At 37.7% G+C, this 14648-nt stretch overlaps 1 protein-coding gene across 4 annotated transcripts in view; it reads left to right on the forward strand.

Annotated features, from left to right (window-relative positions):
- Positions 1 to 14648, forward strand: part of hdac4 (histone deacetylase 4) — a 176112-nt gene that overhangs the window by 16010 nt on the left and 145454 nt on the right. For all 4 annotated transcript variants that reach the window (XM_061723935.1, XM_061723938.1, XM_061723937.1 and 1 more), the window contains exon 2: positions 4742 to 4897. In XM_061723935.1, the coding sequence (XP_061579919.1) occupies positions 4876 to 4897 (22 nt within the window). In that variant the 5' untranslated portion in view covers positions 4742 to 4875. The remainder of the gene's footprint in view (positions 1 to 4741; positions 4898 to 14648) is intronic.

Below are 14648 nucleotides of genomic sequence, written 5' to 3' on the forward strand. Positions count from 1 at the left end.
AGCACAAAAACAATAACTTATCCAGTCCAACCTGCCAGTTGTTGAAACTGAAGTGCTCGAAGAAATGCAGGTGTGATGTCTTTCATGGTGCCACACCGCCTATGGAAACATGCCATGCTGAGCTGAGATGTCTTTTTAATGGTACCTTTTGAGGTATAATTGTTAGAACACGATTGAAAAAAGAAAAAGAAAGTCACATTTTGGCGAAGGATAACACAGCAGGTCATTGTTGCCAATAAAAGTCAGACTTCTGGCCTCCCTCTGAGCTGCACATTATGTCTAACAAAAGAGGGTGATTGAGACGACTGAATGCCTGATCTTACACTGCTCACATAGTAAAAACGTTAAAAGCATGCCATGGGTCCTTGAGTGGCAGTTGACTCCTTTTTTAGAAAGAAAAATTAGAAGTCGTCTTGATCTGAAAATAACATCACTGCCCGCCAGCTAATGCACTGACAGCTTTTTTATTTTTTGTGCTTCAGCAAACCCATCAACCACCTCTGTACTTGGCCTTCCACTCATTGTTGTTGGTGTATCTGTATTAAAACGTGCCCCTTTCCAGGCATTCACACAGACAGCTAAGCCTTCTCTCTTCTTGTTTTTACCCAATGGAAAGCTGCACTTAGAGTTCTGACTGAATGGAAAAATGAGCACCGGAGAAGTAGACTTCAGTTTTGTGTCTACTCCACCCTAAAGCTTTTTATTTTTTCCCATTCCACACCAATTAATAAGCTGGACCTCCAATAATGAGTCATATACTGAACTGACTTTTATTTATTTTATCAAAATTTTTGAAAGGTGATGCAAGACCCTTGAGAATGCAGGCAGGGGTGTGTTTTCATTATCTTGTAGGAAGTCTAACATGCATTTCTTCTGTTTGAAGTCATGATTTAAGCATAAAGATGCGTCTTATTCTAACAAAAGGAAGAGGGCACACTCACAAAGTCAAGTAGTACTGTGCCATGCCCAGACATGATCCATCCTGGATCCCCCGCTGGCCCTCTCACATCCAGCTTGAGCACGGTTGCTGCTTGTACGTCATCGTGTTATAAAAGACTGTTGGGTTTTTTGATTGATTGCTGTATTGCCAGTTGTTTGTATCAAACTTTGCTGACACCTGCTAACCGTGATAATTGTGAGTTTAGTTTCTGCTGGTTCTGCGTGCGTGCGTGCGTGCGTGCGTACGTGCGTGTGTTTACATACCTCTTAGTGTTGATTGCGTAAGATATACGTAAGACAGAATAAAATGTTTTCTTCATCTTTCACACTGAGCTTTTAGGAGCTCTCTGTTTGGATTTAATTTAAGGATCTACCACAGACATGAGCCTTTTATTAAAGAACTGATTTCCCAAGATGAAAACATTTCAAAGTTGGGAAGTAAACATATACGGCAGCAGAAGACAAACATGTGATATCCTTCTCTGTTATTTGTTTGAACAAATGTAGTTTGAGGAACAGACATGTATTTAGTAGCTGATGGAGCTCTTAGACAGTATTCTAACTTTCTGTGACCAACTGTACCGACGATGTGCGTGAACCCAGTTTATAACCGCATAAGCCTGACTTACTTATTTATTGTTGTGCTTGGAATGCATTTATATACAAACAGGAAAGACTCTGAATTAAAAATGTAGCGCCCTTACTGTCTTGCCCAGAAACCAAGTTTTCCCAAGAAACCAACAACAGGGGAAAAAAAGCACGTCTGAAAGGGCCTTAAAGGGAAAGTTCGGTTTTTTACAACCTGGACCTTATTTCTGGCATTTTTTATGGTTGTATACTCACCCAGAGGTGTTTGGTGTCATTTGGAGTCCTTTGGAAGATATAAGGAGTTTTTTGCGAGCCGCTTCTCCATATAACGGTAGCGCATGAGGGCTTGTTTACAAACGGATTTATTTAATACACAGACCGCCCCACAATGTTACAACAGGTCCTGGAAGCAGATCTAGTGATTCATAAAAGAAATGAAGAGTTTCGCTGCAATCATGTGTTATTTAGACGCTGCATCGTCTGTGTCCGGCGGTGCCCCGTTCACTACCGTTATATGGAGAAGCGGCTAGCAAAAAACTCCTTATATCTTCCAAAGGACTCCAAATGACACCAAACACCTCTGGGTGAGTATACAACCATAAAAAATGCCAGAAATAAGGTCCAGGTTGTAAAAAACCGAACTTTCCCTTTAAAACAAATTAAAGTGAGATTTTGAGCCTGATTTGCTCCCCACAAACAAAAATTCTCACCACCAATTATGTTTGATCCAAACAACACTCAAGTGTGCCGCATCATGTCTGCCACACAGATATGTCACACAGCTCCAATCATCCAAGTACGCCGTGCAGGGCAACACCAGTTTGAAAAGCCCTCTGGAAGCACTGCTATTAGCTTCTGTGCAGTCTGGACTGAAGAACCTAGCAGAGGTGGACAGAGTACTCGACCCCAGTACTTGAGTAAGAGTACAAATACTACTGGTCAAAATTTACTCCGTTACAAGTAAAAGTAGCTCAGTCAAAATATTACTCGAGTAAGAGTAGAAAAGTACTTGCTTTTAAAGGTACTTAAGTATCCAAAAGTAAATGCTTTTAAATTTACTTTAAGTAAGAGTAAGAGTAAATTTCTTATTTTCCACATCAGTAAATTACTATATTTTTTCTAAATTAATTTAAGGATCTTTTAACTCTTGTTTCTGAGAATTAACTCTTTGAAACCAGCTGCACTGATGTGCTGCTTTTAGAACCACAATGTTATATAAAACCTGCAGAAACACCAAAAACAAATCAAATGAATGGGATCATAAGAGGACAGCAGATGATGCAGAGTTTATTAACAATCATGAACTGAAACCAAATGAACCTGCACCATCCAACTAAGTCTGGATCCCCCTTTAAAGACCACTGCTTTACAAAAAACTACATCTCTGCTTTCAATAACTCAAATAACTCTGTCTTGACAAACGCAGGCTACTTTGGCGGTATCGTTTGAGGAGGCTTGACGTATTTCCGCTTTACGTACATCCCAGTGGAGAGCGTGCACTGTGATAGGTCTCCTCCTTTGACAAAAACAGCTTGTGTCCAATAGGATTTTAGGGAAGAAGAAAAAAGAGCAGACCTGAAAGTAACAAGTACTTTTCAGCCTTCCTAGAAATTTACTCGAGTAAAAGTAAAAATATTTGTCTTGAAAATGTATTCAAGTAAGAGTAATAAGTACCAAAGAAATCTAATACTCAAGTAAAGTACAAATCCTCTGGATATGTACTTAAGTACAGTAATAAGTACAGTACTCAAGTAAATGTACTCCGTTTCTGTCCACCACTGGAACCTAGGCATGGGTGACATCACAAATTGTCCAATGCAGTCTCACAATTGTGTTGTTTAGTCTGCCGTCATGCATTTCTAACGGTATATCTCCGTTCGTTATGGTGGTAGGTTTATTGTGGATGGAAGCAAATTGTTGCATCACTGGACTTCTGTCATCTGCGGTGTGGAGGTTTCTGTATATCTGTCTCGTTACCAGCTGGCTGTCTGTTTCCATAAGTACTACTTTGTAAATATTGTTAGAAATAGAAGGAACAAACCCTGACTGAAGTGAACCATTGACAATATGCTACACAGAGTTTCTCTTTTTCTTTTGATGGAGGATAGCAGAGATAAGACCAAGACCAAAGTCCGGACAATTCCTCCTTTCTGGGTTGAACTGAGCTTTTCATTAACTGAACTTGGAAAAACCCGAATGGGAATTTGAAGTTTCTTTTCTTTTGTGAGATAGTTGATACTGGTTTTGGATGAATTAAAGAATTACTCTGGAAACTGTGTTTGGGGCCTTCGGTGCTTAGTGGTTAATTTTACTTTCTTCAGGTGACTCTTTTGCTGATGGTTTTATAATAAGAGAAAAGAAAAATGAGTTGCACCTGAATTTAACATGAACCAGTCGAACCAGGTAGCAAGATGGTAAAACCTGTTGACTAGTTAACTGTTTCCTAGTTTCACTGCTCTATATTTAAAAACGTGTCAATAAGTGCATACCTATTGATGTTTGATGGGCTCAAACATAACTGAACTTAAACCACTTTCATTCTCTATATTTTCAAACTACTAAGTTTTCTAGCTTTAATGTCTAAAATAAGCTGCTTTATGCTGAAATTTGAAGGTATTAACTGGTATTAAAACAAGTGTGGTTCGGGAATCTATTGAAGAGGAGGTATTGGTTTTGGTTCAGTATCAGTACACTTATTTCATTGTTCACAGCAAAGTCAGAATCTTCCTGATTTTTAGTTGTAATATCAGACCCGTTTGATATCTAATATTCTGGCCTTTGATGAAGAACCAATAACTGAGGAGAGCGAGCAGCATTACAAACTAGATGTCCTTCTACATCTCAGAAAGATGGCAGTAAAAGTATCACAACACAACCTGACCCAAATCAAATGTAGAAAAAGAAAATCAGCTTGATGAATTCAAACACATTAACATAAGCTGCTTTTTTTCCAAAATAAAGAATGAAGTGAGGTCAACATAAAGGCCTCCATTAAACAGGCCACATGGGGCTGTCTGTTGCTCTGGTACACATCTGGTAAACAATGAGGTACTAAATGTGTGTATCAGTTTTAAAAGATCAATACTTATGTGGTCTTGATGTAAACTGTGTGAAGTTGATTTGCTGCAGATTTTTTGAATGTTACTTTGCAGTGAATCCTTGGCTGGAATATCCTGTATTTATGGACGCACTTTCATTCATGTTTTCCTCACAGTCTGGCTGTGTGTCTTCCTCCTTCCCTGGGTCGGCTGGACATCACATGATGTTCACAACATCCATCTCAGAGGTGTGCTGACGCCCCGATTCGCTCCTCTCCTTCCCCGTTGAATCTGCACCGGCAACCAGAAAATGAGCTCTCACAGTCGACAAGGTAAGATGTGAATGACTCAAAAGCTGTTCCAGCAGGAGCTGATTTTCTGGCGATTGCCGTTTTGACATGGAAAAGTGGTTTAAAAAAGAAGTGATATTTGTCAAAACGGATAATGATGATGACTTTGTTGCACAGCTTTGCTCTCATGAAGCTTGATTGTTAAGCTTTGGTTTAGTGGTTAAGTTTACCAGCTTATAAAGGTTCCCTGGGGAGAAAGTAACCATTATGTTCTCCCTCTCTTGCTAACTGCTTTCCAGGGTATTTTGTTAGGCTACGGTAGAAAATCTACCTTCTTTTTCAAGTGGACCAAGTTCTCTCTAAATGCATTTTTTTTAAATGCATTTAGAAGATAGACAAGCACATGCTGGCCATGTCAGAGGTGGATGTCTCAGTTATTTATTACATGCTGTACCACTTCTGGCCCTGTGTGTCACAATGCCGGTTGCTTCCCCTTTTCTTCTCCTGTTTTGAGACAAGACTTCCAAGGTAAAGCCGTTCGTGTCCGAGTAGTTTCTGCTTGTCTCGTAGCGGTGAAAGCAACTCACAGGCCAAAGGTTTCAGGTTTCTTTGTTTTTTGTTGTCACGTTTCCCCTTTAATTGTATTTTCTTTTCATACATCTTGTGATGAAAGTGAAATGATGGTAGGCCATATTTTCCTGTTTTCATTTCCCTCCTTGGTCTGATCACTTCCATACTCTGTTTATGTTCAGTTTTCACCACTTTCAAGTTGAAAAGTTCTTAAAATAACTCCACAAGTGTCACTTTAGGTGAAGGCAAGTTTATTTCTAGAGCACAGTTCAACAACTTGGTGATTCAAAGTGCTCTACAAAAACATTAAAACGTGAATAAAAAGCATAATTTTTAATTTTAAACAAGGAAAGAAATAAGAGATACTATCAGTAGTTAATATATGATTAAGTTTTGGAACTTCAGATTTTGAGCTTTATTCAAATGCAGCTGAGAACAGGTGAGTCTTCAACCTGGAATAGATAAACCGTTTCAGCTGATCTGAGGCTTTCTGGGAGTTTGTTCCAGACATGTGGAGCATAGAAGCTGAACGCAGCTTCTCCATGTCTGGTTCTGACTCTGGGAACTGATAAAAACCGGATCCAGATGACCTGAGGGGTCTGGAAGGTTCATACTGGGTCAGAAGTCACAGATTTTAACTTCATAATATTAACTTACTAAACTGGGAATTCATGAATGAAAAGCCATTGTTACAGCTCCAGAGAGACTAAACTTTTTTTTTACGCCTATATATTTTACTTTGGGTAAGCAATCTTTTTTTTTTATCAAGGTTAAAATAAAATCTGTGGGTTTGCCATCTTTCACACTCAAAGTAGAAGGGTCAAAGACGTATAAGGCCTTTGAGTAGTCCATTTTTAAAATACTTAAAATAAAGATATTTTTGGCCATTTTCCAAACATTTGAAATGTAGTGTACACATACATGTATGTGAAAACTTCAAACAAAGGTATTTTAGTGTTTTTAAACCTTTAAACCGTCATTTGGGGCGACCATTTATCTCTCTTTTAATAGATTTCCATAACAAAATTTATATTTTAATAAGTATCAGTAATTAAATTAACTGTTCAAGAAAGATAGACACATTTTTCCTTTCATTTTTTGAAAACCATTTTTAAATACATTCTATCCATAATGGCAGTGTCACCCTCTTACTTACTCTAAAATTCATAAAACTGATTTAAAATGTGTACAAGGTGTATCCACTTATGCATGCTATACCAATAATTTATATTTGAACCAAAACTGATAGACATTCAATTTTGAATTTGATACAGAATTGCCATTTGTTGGTTACCCCACATGACAGGTGGTCACCCCACATGATGCTTTCAAGTTTAATCATGGAGTAACTGGCTGATGCAACATCCTCTTTGAGATGATTGTCAATATAAAAGTCCCTCAATTGTATTTTTTTCATGGTCACCCCAGATGATAATTCAGACAATGAACATATTCGGACAAGATTAGTTTGTGTATTATGATTGAAATGTGTGTACAAATGTTCCATAACTTTGTCAATACATCTAAAACACGTTTGAAAGTATGCCCAATAGGGCAAGCATTATTTTTAAATTGTTTTAATGTGATTTAAAACCAGTTGTCCAAACAGAAGTCAAGGCCGGACGGTCACCCCACATGATGTTTTCACACTTCAGATGGCAGAAAATGACCAATAACCAACATGTTTAAATAAAATAAGAGTGGGCACATGTAGAAGGAACGTATTAGACATACATGTTATATTTTTTATTATTTTTTATGTTTATTATTAGGTAAAAAGTTCCATCGGACAGAAAAAGTAAGCGTCACGTCTTTGACCCAGAAACAGTTTGGATGATATAGAGAAATCACTAAATGGCCCCAAAAAAGACCAGCTCCAAGCAAAGTCTAGCCGCTGCCCTGAAAGTGTGTAATGTGTAGCAGGCCTGAAAGGTAAAAGTGAGTGAAAATAAACTACAAAGTACAGATGACAAGAATAAATATCACATATCTTTCATACTTTCTGCAAAGACGTAGAAATCAAAGTACCGGTATGTAAAAATGACAGCATTTATCTTTTTCAATATTGCCTCACTTTCTCTACTCCAAGGTTGTAAATACCAGATGTTCCCAAGTGAAATTAAGAAGGTTAAGGTGTAACAAAATAACATTCAGCTAAAACTGTTCATTTTGCATTTCCGTTGCCTCCCAGGCTCATTCTCTCCTTGTCACCCTCTTGCTTGACTAACCTGAAGCAGAGTAACTCTGACTTTTTTTACACATGGCAGATCATCATAATTTATTCTCCATCCAACATTTCACAGTGCTAAAGAGCCTTTTATGCCACTTAAGTTTAGGTGGCAGAAGCGGCAATGTTGACATGCTTTAAGCATTTTGGATCGGGGTTCGTGGCCTTGAAGGAAGAGCTAAAACGCAAGCAAAAAAATTGTTGTCCCCAAGACTCCCTCCCCTCTTTCATTCAGGAGAAGTTATACGTAGGTGGCCTCTCCTCGCTGAAGGGATCTTGCGTCAGTAGTTGTGCACAGCAACTCCCTGGTCAGGAACTCTGTAAAAGAGGACCTGTCTGCTGCTGGAGGCCGCGCAGAATGTTAGAAATGTGCTGAGGCCTGTGTAGTCCAATCAAAGACGAAAAAGAAAAAAAGAAAAAGCTAGATTTCATACATGTGGATATTGTTTGATCCTGTCTTTATTCAGCGGACCCACCTGATGATTGATGTGCTTTGGTTTCGCACTGGCAAACGGTTGTGCCAGGTCTCGGGTCTGCCTCTTCTCTTAGATATCTGTAGTTTTGTTGTACTTTTATTTGCTAGTTCTATTACTTCTGTTTCTGTGATGCTTCTTCCACAGAGCTTTTCAATAATTTTATTGTATATGACGTAGGGCTGGGCGATATGGACCAAAAGTCATATCTCGATATTTTCTAGCTGAATGGCGATACTCGATATATATTGATATTTTTTCTGTGCCTTAATTGAGGTTTCCCCCAAAGCATTATAGCATAGCATCTCTGTTAGCATCTCTGTTAGCTTAATTTTTTTCTGAGGCAAACCCTTAAAAAACAGTCAGTTTTAATACAAAGCCTCGTGCCAAATGTCACACAGGTTCCTTTATTAACAGAGGTCTGCACAATATCAAAATGTATAAAACAAATGAAATAAAAATAAACTGCCTGCATATATAGAATAAAAATGCTTCTTGAATAAAATAAAACAAATATCCCTTTCCTGCATAACAATTACATTAAAATACACTGTGCAATTAATACAATGTAGACAGTAACAGGCAGACTTTTCCACTGAGGTTGACAGTTGCAAATAACAAAACATTTGTGCAAATCTCAAATAAAACATTCAAGTCAATTTGTCACAAAATAAGCTATATCAAAATCATTAAAAAAAAAATGTAAATTTTTTTTTTTTTTTTTTTCTTTTTTTAAATCGATATAAACAATATTGTCTCGTACCATATCGCGTTTGAAAATATATCGATATATATTCAAATCTCGATATATCGCCCAGCCCTAATGTGACGGCATCCTGAACAACTGCCAGTCTGCTAAGCAGCCAGTAGTTGCTTGATTTTTGTTGTGATTCCAGTTTTTTCAACTTTGCCTCGTTCCTGATTGATCGGGTGCTGTCATGTGTCCATAGCCACTTTCACACATTGATTGCCGGATAAAGATGCACTGATGATCCCCTCTCTCTTCGACCTCCACTTTCAAGCTGTGCATCCACAGTGATCCCTAAAAGGTGCAATATTCCCTCCCCAGTGGGTGCTTTCACAAAGCATTGGAGTGTTTGGCAGTCTGAAGGTGGTCCCTTTCCTCTACTTCGGGGTCCACAGTCGGTAGCAAGTCCCTGATGTGTCTGGTGTTTTATTCAGCAGCGACTGAATAATGAAAAATAAAAGTTACTCCCTGGTTGTTCCTGTGGGATACATACAGGCCACAGTTCCCCCATCTCTGCTGGCGTTTGGTTGCTACGACGACAGCAGGAGTAATATAACGGTCCAGCTTCAGCTGGTGGAGGTTCCAGCAGGTGGCACTACTGTTGGGTTGGCCCAGTAGCCCCGGGCCCCAGGCCCCAGGTCGAGTGGGAAAGTTTGTAATAAAGTAATTGCAGCTGGTTAGGGCTGTTCGATTTTGCCCAAAAATAAAATCTCGATTTTTTTCTCTCAAAATCCGATTTTCGATTAAGATTACGATTATTTTGTGAATTGACAAAAGGCAAAGAAATGATTTCAAATATGCTGTTTTTTTATTGAACATTTGCCCCATTGGGCTTTAAGTGCAAACTTTGCTCTTATTAAACCAAACATGAATGAATAAAGTGCAAAACTCTGTAAAATAAGTTGAAAAAAAGTTTTAAAAAATCTAATAAAATATAAAGTTTTATCTCTGAAAAAAAAATCAGCAAGTCTGCACTTGCAAACATACAGTAAGTTATATTTCCAATTAAATAAAACAAGACATTTTCTAATTAAACTAAACTGGGTCTTTGCATGCTAAATAATAATGCAACCCATGAAGGAGGTAGAGGTGTGTAATGTCAGTCATTACATTTGCTATTCACATTTGCAAGTTTTTTGCAAATGTGAATTAAAAAAAAAAAAGAAAAAAAAAAAGTGAAAAATCGATTTTACGATTTTCACGTTTTAACATCGTTCTAATTACATAATCGCGATTACGATTTAAAATCGATTAATCGAACAGAACTACAGCCGGTCGACAACAAGGTATTGTTTTTTTTTTTCTCTGCATCTTTCTCTTGCCTATCTAACTACTTGGTGTTAGACAAGCAACTGGCAGGTGGTGTTAGTCAGTCCTAGTTGGTGATGGACGGATTTCATTTGTAGCCGTCCGACAACACACATTTCAGCCTTGTTACTCCTGTAACTGCCTCCACAAGTGATGCACAGGTGAAACAGCTGCAGAATAAAATGTTATCACATTCTACCCCCTGCCTGTTACACATTTATTTAAATGCACTTGGTTAGACTCTACACAGTTTACAAGGTGTAACGGTTTACTCTCCCTGGTCACTTGGACATGTCAGATGCATTCTTAAAGACCACTTTAGCATGGTTGCAGCCACCTACCTGAAAGACAAGACACAGCTCGATGGTTGTGAATGATTCATATGCAGTGTGCAAGACTACCACAGCCTTGTGTAGATTTGATCACATGACTTTTGTACTACTGAGTAGGAACGATGTGACTGAGGAGAATGTGGTTGCAATGAATAAACTCAGAAGGATGCAGACATGTTGCCAATACCAGATTAGATTGCTGTTGTGCTCTATTGTGATATGAAGGGAGCATGATTTTAACACATGAGTTAGAGTTTCCTCTTTTGAAGTGCTGATATTCATGAAACTGTTTGAGTCTGGTTGTCACTTGTGTTTGATATCTGTTGCAATACTAAGGAGGGATTGTCTTTATTTTCTGTCAAAATATGAAATAAATGGTTCGGATTTTAGCATTTCTGGATAAGTGTTGTACCATCAATGACATTCAAGCTGAAGGTAATTAGAGTAAGCTGCTGTACAGTTGACAGCCCTCATCCCAAAATAGGACTAGTTTCTAATTCTTTGCCCCGTCTCCTCTGTCACTCTGATGATTGTGTCAGTAATTTTTTCCCCTTTTCTCTAAGTTTTAATCAGTAATTATGGTAAAGACTCACAGAAATCAAATGTGTGCACTGGTAGATTGGATGAGGGCGGCCAGTGTCTCTGCCAGACCACAAAAATGTAAAATAATCTTCCAAAATGGAGCTTAACCCCTGCTGGTCCAAACCCATGGTTCCACATTTACAGAGAACTGTATGACAGGATGAAAGCTGCTCCGTTAATTGATGGGTTTTAGTCTTAACTTCATTTAGCCTCTTAACAACTTTCAAAAATCCAAGGAGTGCTTATGAGGAGGAGATGATTTAAGGATTTAAAAGAAAGTGACGCTGCTCTCTTGGCTTGTGATTCAGTTTGCAGCCACTGCAGTCCAGTGACCCCCCCCCCCCCCAAAAAAAAAAACTAAATTGACACAATTGCACTGTCTGACAGAAATATCACAATTTTGATTTATTCTTGGCTCTTTAAATATTTCTTAATGAAGAGATGGATTAGAATGAGAGCAGATCCAGACTACAAAAGAAGGCTTTTTAAGAGAACAATGAGCGCTGCCGTGGAGAAATTGGATTAGTGCTTCATTATTGGCTTCCACTTGACAGTTTTCCAGAATATTCCACTCTGGTAACTGCATTGTGGGATGAAACAAGTATGCAATGTCATCTTCAGATGAATTTATTAAACATTCAAAGCTTTGCCTGATGAAAAGCTCATGATTTAATTCGCGTTTTGTGCACCTTATCAGTAATCATTATGGAAAATGTTCTAATGCCCAATTTGGCAGCTTAACTGGGCAATGTATTATTGTATTTTTAAATGTATTTATTTTAATACTCAAAACGTAGTAGGGATGAGTCGAGTAGATGTTGCTACATGTGGAAAACAATGTCATTACAACCTGGTGAGCTTTATACCGGAGACAGCAGAGCCTCGAGATGGGTTTTTTCTGCTACAGCATGATATGACATTTTACATAACTACCGTTAGTTTAGCCAGGATGTCAAATCTGTTATAGATAGGGAGATTGAACCTGTGAGATTAATCCATAAGAAGTGACATCTGCTGCTAAGTCCACAGTTTGAATTGGATGCAAAAAGGCCCCATTGTCTAAGATGCAACTCTTAAAAGAAGATTGTCTTTCTGCTGTATTTCCCATCTGTCTGGGAGGTTCAATCAGCTACGTGGGTTCAGCCGGGGCCATCAAGCAGAGTGGAAGAGGGTCAGGTGGGTCTCAGAGGATGTAATCCTTCTGCTTCTATAAGCCAAACAAAATCATAAGTTCACAACAGTTATACAATCCCTGTAAGGAAGGACTAGGCACACACTGTGTCTCCCAGGGGGGAATGAACCTTTTCAGGGCTTAATCCCAGTGTAAGCCTGAAATCATTGCCCACAGACTCTGCTGCATGCTGTAGGACACTAAAATGTACAACATGCTCCTGTAGTTGTGATTGCTATGATTGGATACATTGAATGGAGGTTTGTGGTCATAATACCAGTAATGGTGATCTGAAGACTCCTCAAAGAGAGTTGTTTAGGGTCCTGTCACACCATGACAATTAAGCCACCGTATGCTGGCCAATCAATTTCTCAAATGCTGTTGTACACTGAACTGTTAGTGTTTTTGTTTCTATTTTGAGTCATGACGAGTTGTACATAACACAACACATTAATAACTTATATGGAATGTTTCATTAATGTGTAGATGACTTATACCAACAAATGCTCACTGGTGATCACCTGTTGTAGCTTACAAAACTGCTAACAGTCCAAGCCGCACTATAAGTAGTCAGGGGGCAAACCCTAAGATTGATAACTATGCTCACGCTTCTGGGTAAAGTTTGACAACCTTATTTTTTTGTTAGAAGGAACCCCTAGGAGGAATAATAGGGGTGTTGTCATCTTGGATTTCTTTGCTGATGACCACTGGAGGCGCTGTAACATTTAAATACTCAGTTCATGCATATGGTCACAATAATGGTCAAAATGTACAGTTTATATGCAAAATCTTCAATGTTCAAGATTTTATATTTAGGGAAATGGATAAAACATCAATTGGAAAACATTTTTTTTAATTGTATTGCTATATTTTGTCCAATATTGGTTAAAAAATATGACTTTTTATAGGCGTGTGTGTAGGCACACACATAATAACAAAAAAGTTGAAATTTCAAGAAAAAAAGTAGAAATGTGAAAAAAGTCAAAATGTCGAGAAAAAAAGTCGAAATGTCGAGGAAAAGAAGTTGAAATGTCGAGAAAAAAGTCAAAATGTCGAGCAAAAAAGTTGAAATTTCAAGAAAAAAAGTCTAAATGTCAAGAAAAAAAGTCGAAATGTCAAGAAAAAATTTTGAAATGTCGGGAAAAAAGTGGAAATGTCGAGAAAAAAAGTGTAAATGTCGAGCAAAAAAGTAGAAATTTCAAGAAAAAAAGTCGAAATGTCAAGAAAAAAAGTCTTAATGTCGAGCAAAATATTCAAAATGTCGAGCAAAAAATTCAAAATGTCGAGAAAAAAGTCGAAATGTCGATAAAAAAGTAAAAATGTCGAGAAAAAAGTCGAAATGTTGAAATTAATGTTTCAAGAAAAAAAGTTGAAATGTCAAGAAAAAATGTCAAAATGTTGAGAAAAAAAGTTGAAATGTTGAGAAAAAAGTTGAAATCGAGAAAGAAAGTCGAAACTTTTTTTATAGGCGTTTTTAACACACACATAATAACCATATTTTTTCCTTTTTTTTTTTGCAGTGAAACGCATTTTCTATGAAATCCTGTGTCAAAAACGTCTATAAAAAAAGTGATATTTTGTATCCAATATTGGCTAAAATATTACAATATGATTCATAAAGGCTTTTTTAGTATTGTTTTATCTATTTCCTTAGATATACAATGTTTTAATCTTGACAATTATGCATACAAATTGTACACGTTGACCAAAACTGACCATATGCCTGAATTGAGAACTTGAATATTCTAGCGCCTCTAGTGGTCACCAGCTAAAAAATTCAAGATGACAACACCCCTAAAATTCTTTCTATAGATTTGTTCTAACAAAAAAAATAGGTTGTCAAACTTTACCCAGACATGTGAGCAAAAGTCTTAACGGAGGCTCTTTTCTAAAGTTGCCCCTTGACTAAAGGGACAAGTTGCAATATCAAGATCAACATCACCAATGGAGTTTCACCATTAGAAGTCATGTTGATGTTGGAGCACAGTTAGTATGTATTCTCATCTCAGCCTTGCCAGATCATCCATCTCTTAGTGTAGAGGCTTGAGCTGAGTGTTGATGCTTTCCCCCTTAGTCATTTATTTTTATATACCGATTAAAACACTCCTTCTGATACGCTATTATATGGAAGCTGTAAGATAGAAACACGTTCGGTTGCGTACTGTTCTTGCAACTTGTGGTATTGTTAGTTCAAAATAAATAAAAATTTCTGATCATAAAAAAAGAAAAGAAACTGCATTTTCAACGACGGTGCTGTTACGTGTTCCAGCGCGCTTCATCCTGCTCTTAAACTTGGGCAAAATAGGCTGGCTAAATCGGCAAGGTGGGGCGGGCCTTTGAATAGATAAATAGTTTTATTTTTCAATCTTAACCCATACTGTA

The sequence above is a fragment of the Cololabis saira genome, chromosome 6 (genome assembly GCF_033807715.1).
Source record: "Cololabis saira isolate AMF1-May2022 chromosome 6, fColSai1.1, whole genome shotgun sequence".
In the NCBI taxonomy this organism is placed as follows: Eukaryota; Metazoa; Chordata; class Actinopteri; order Beloniformes; family Belonidae; genus Cololabis; species Cololabis saira.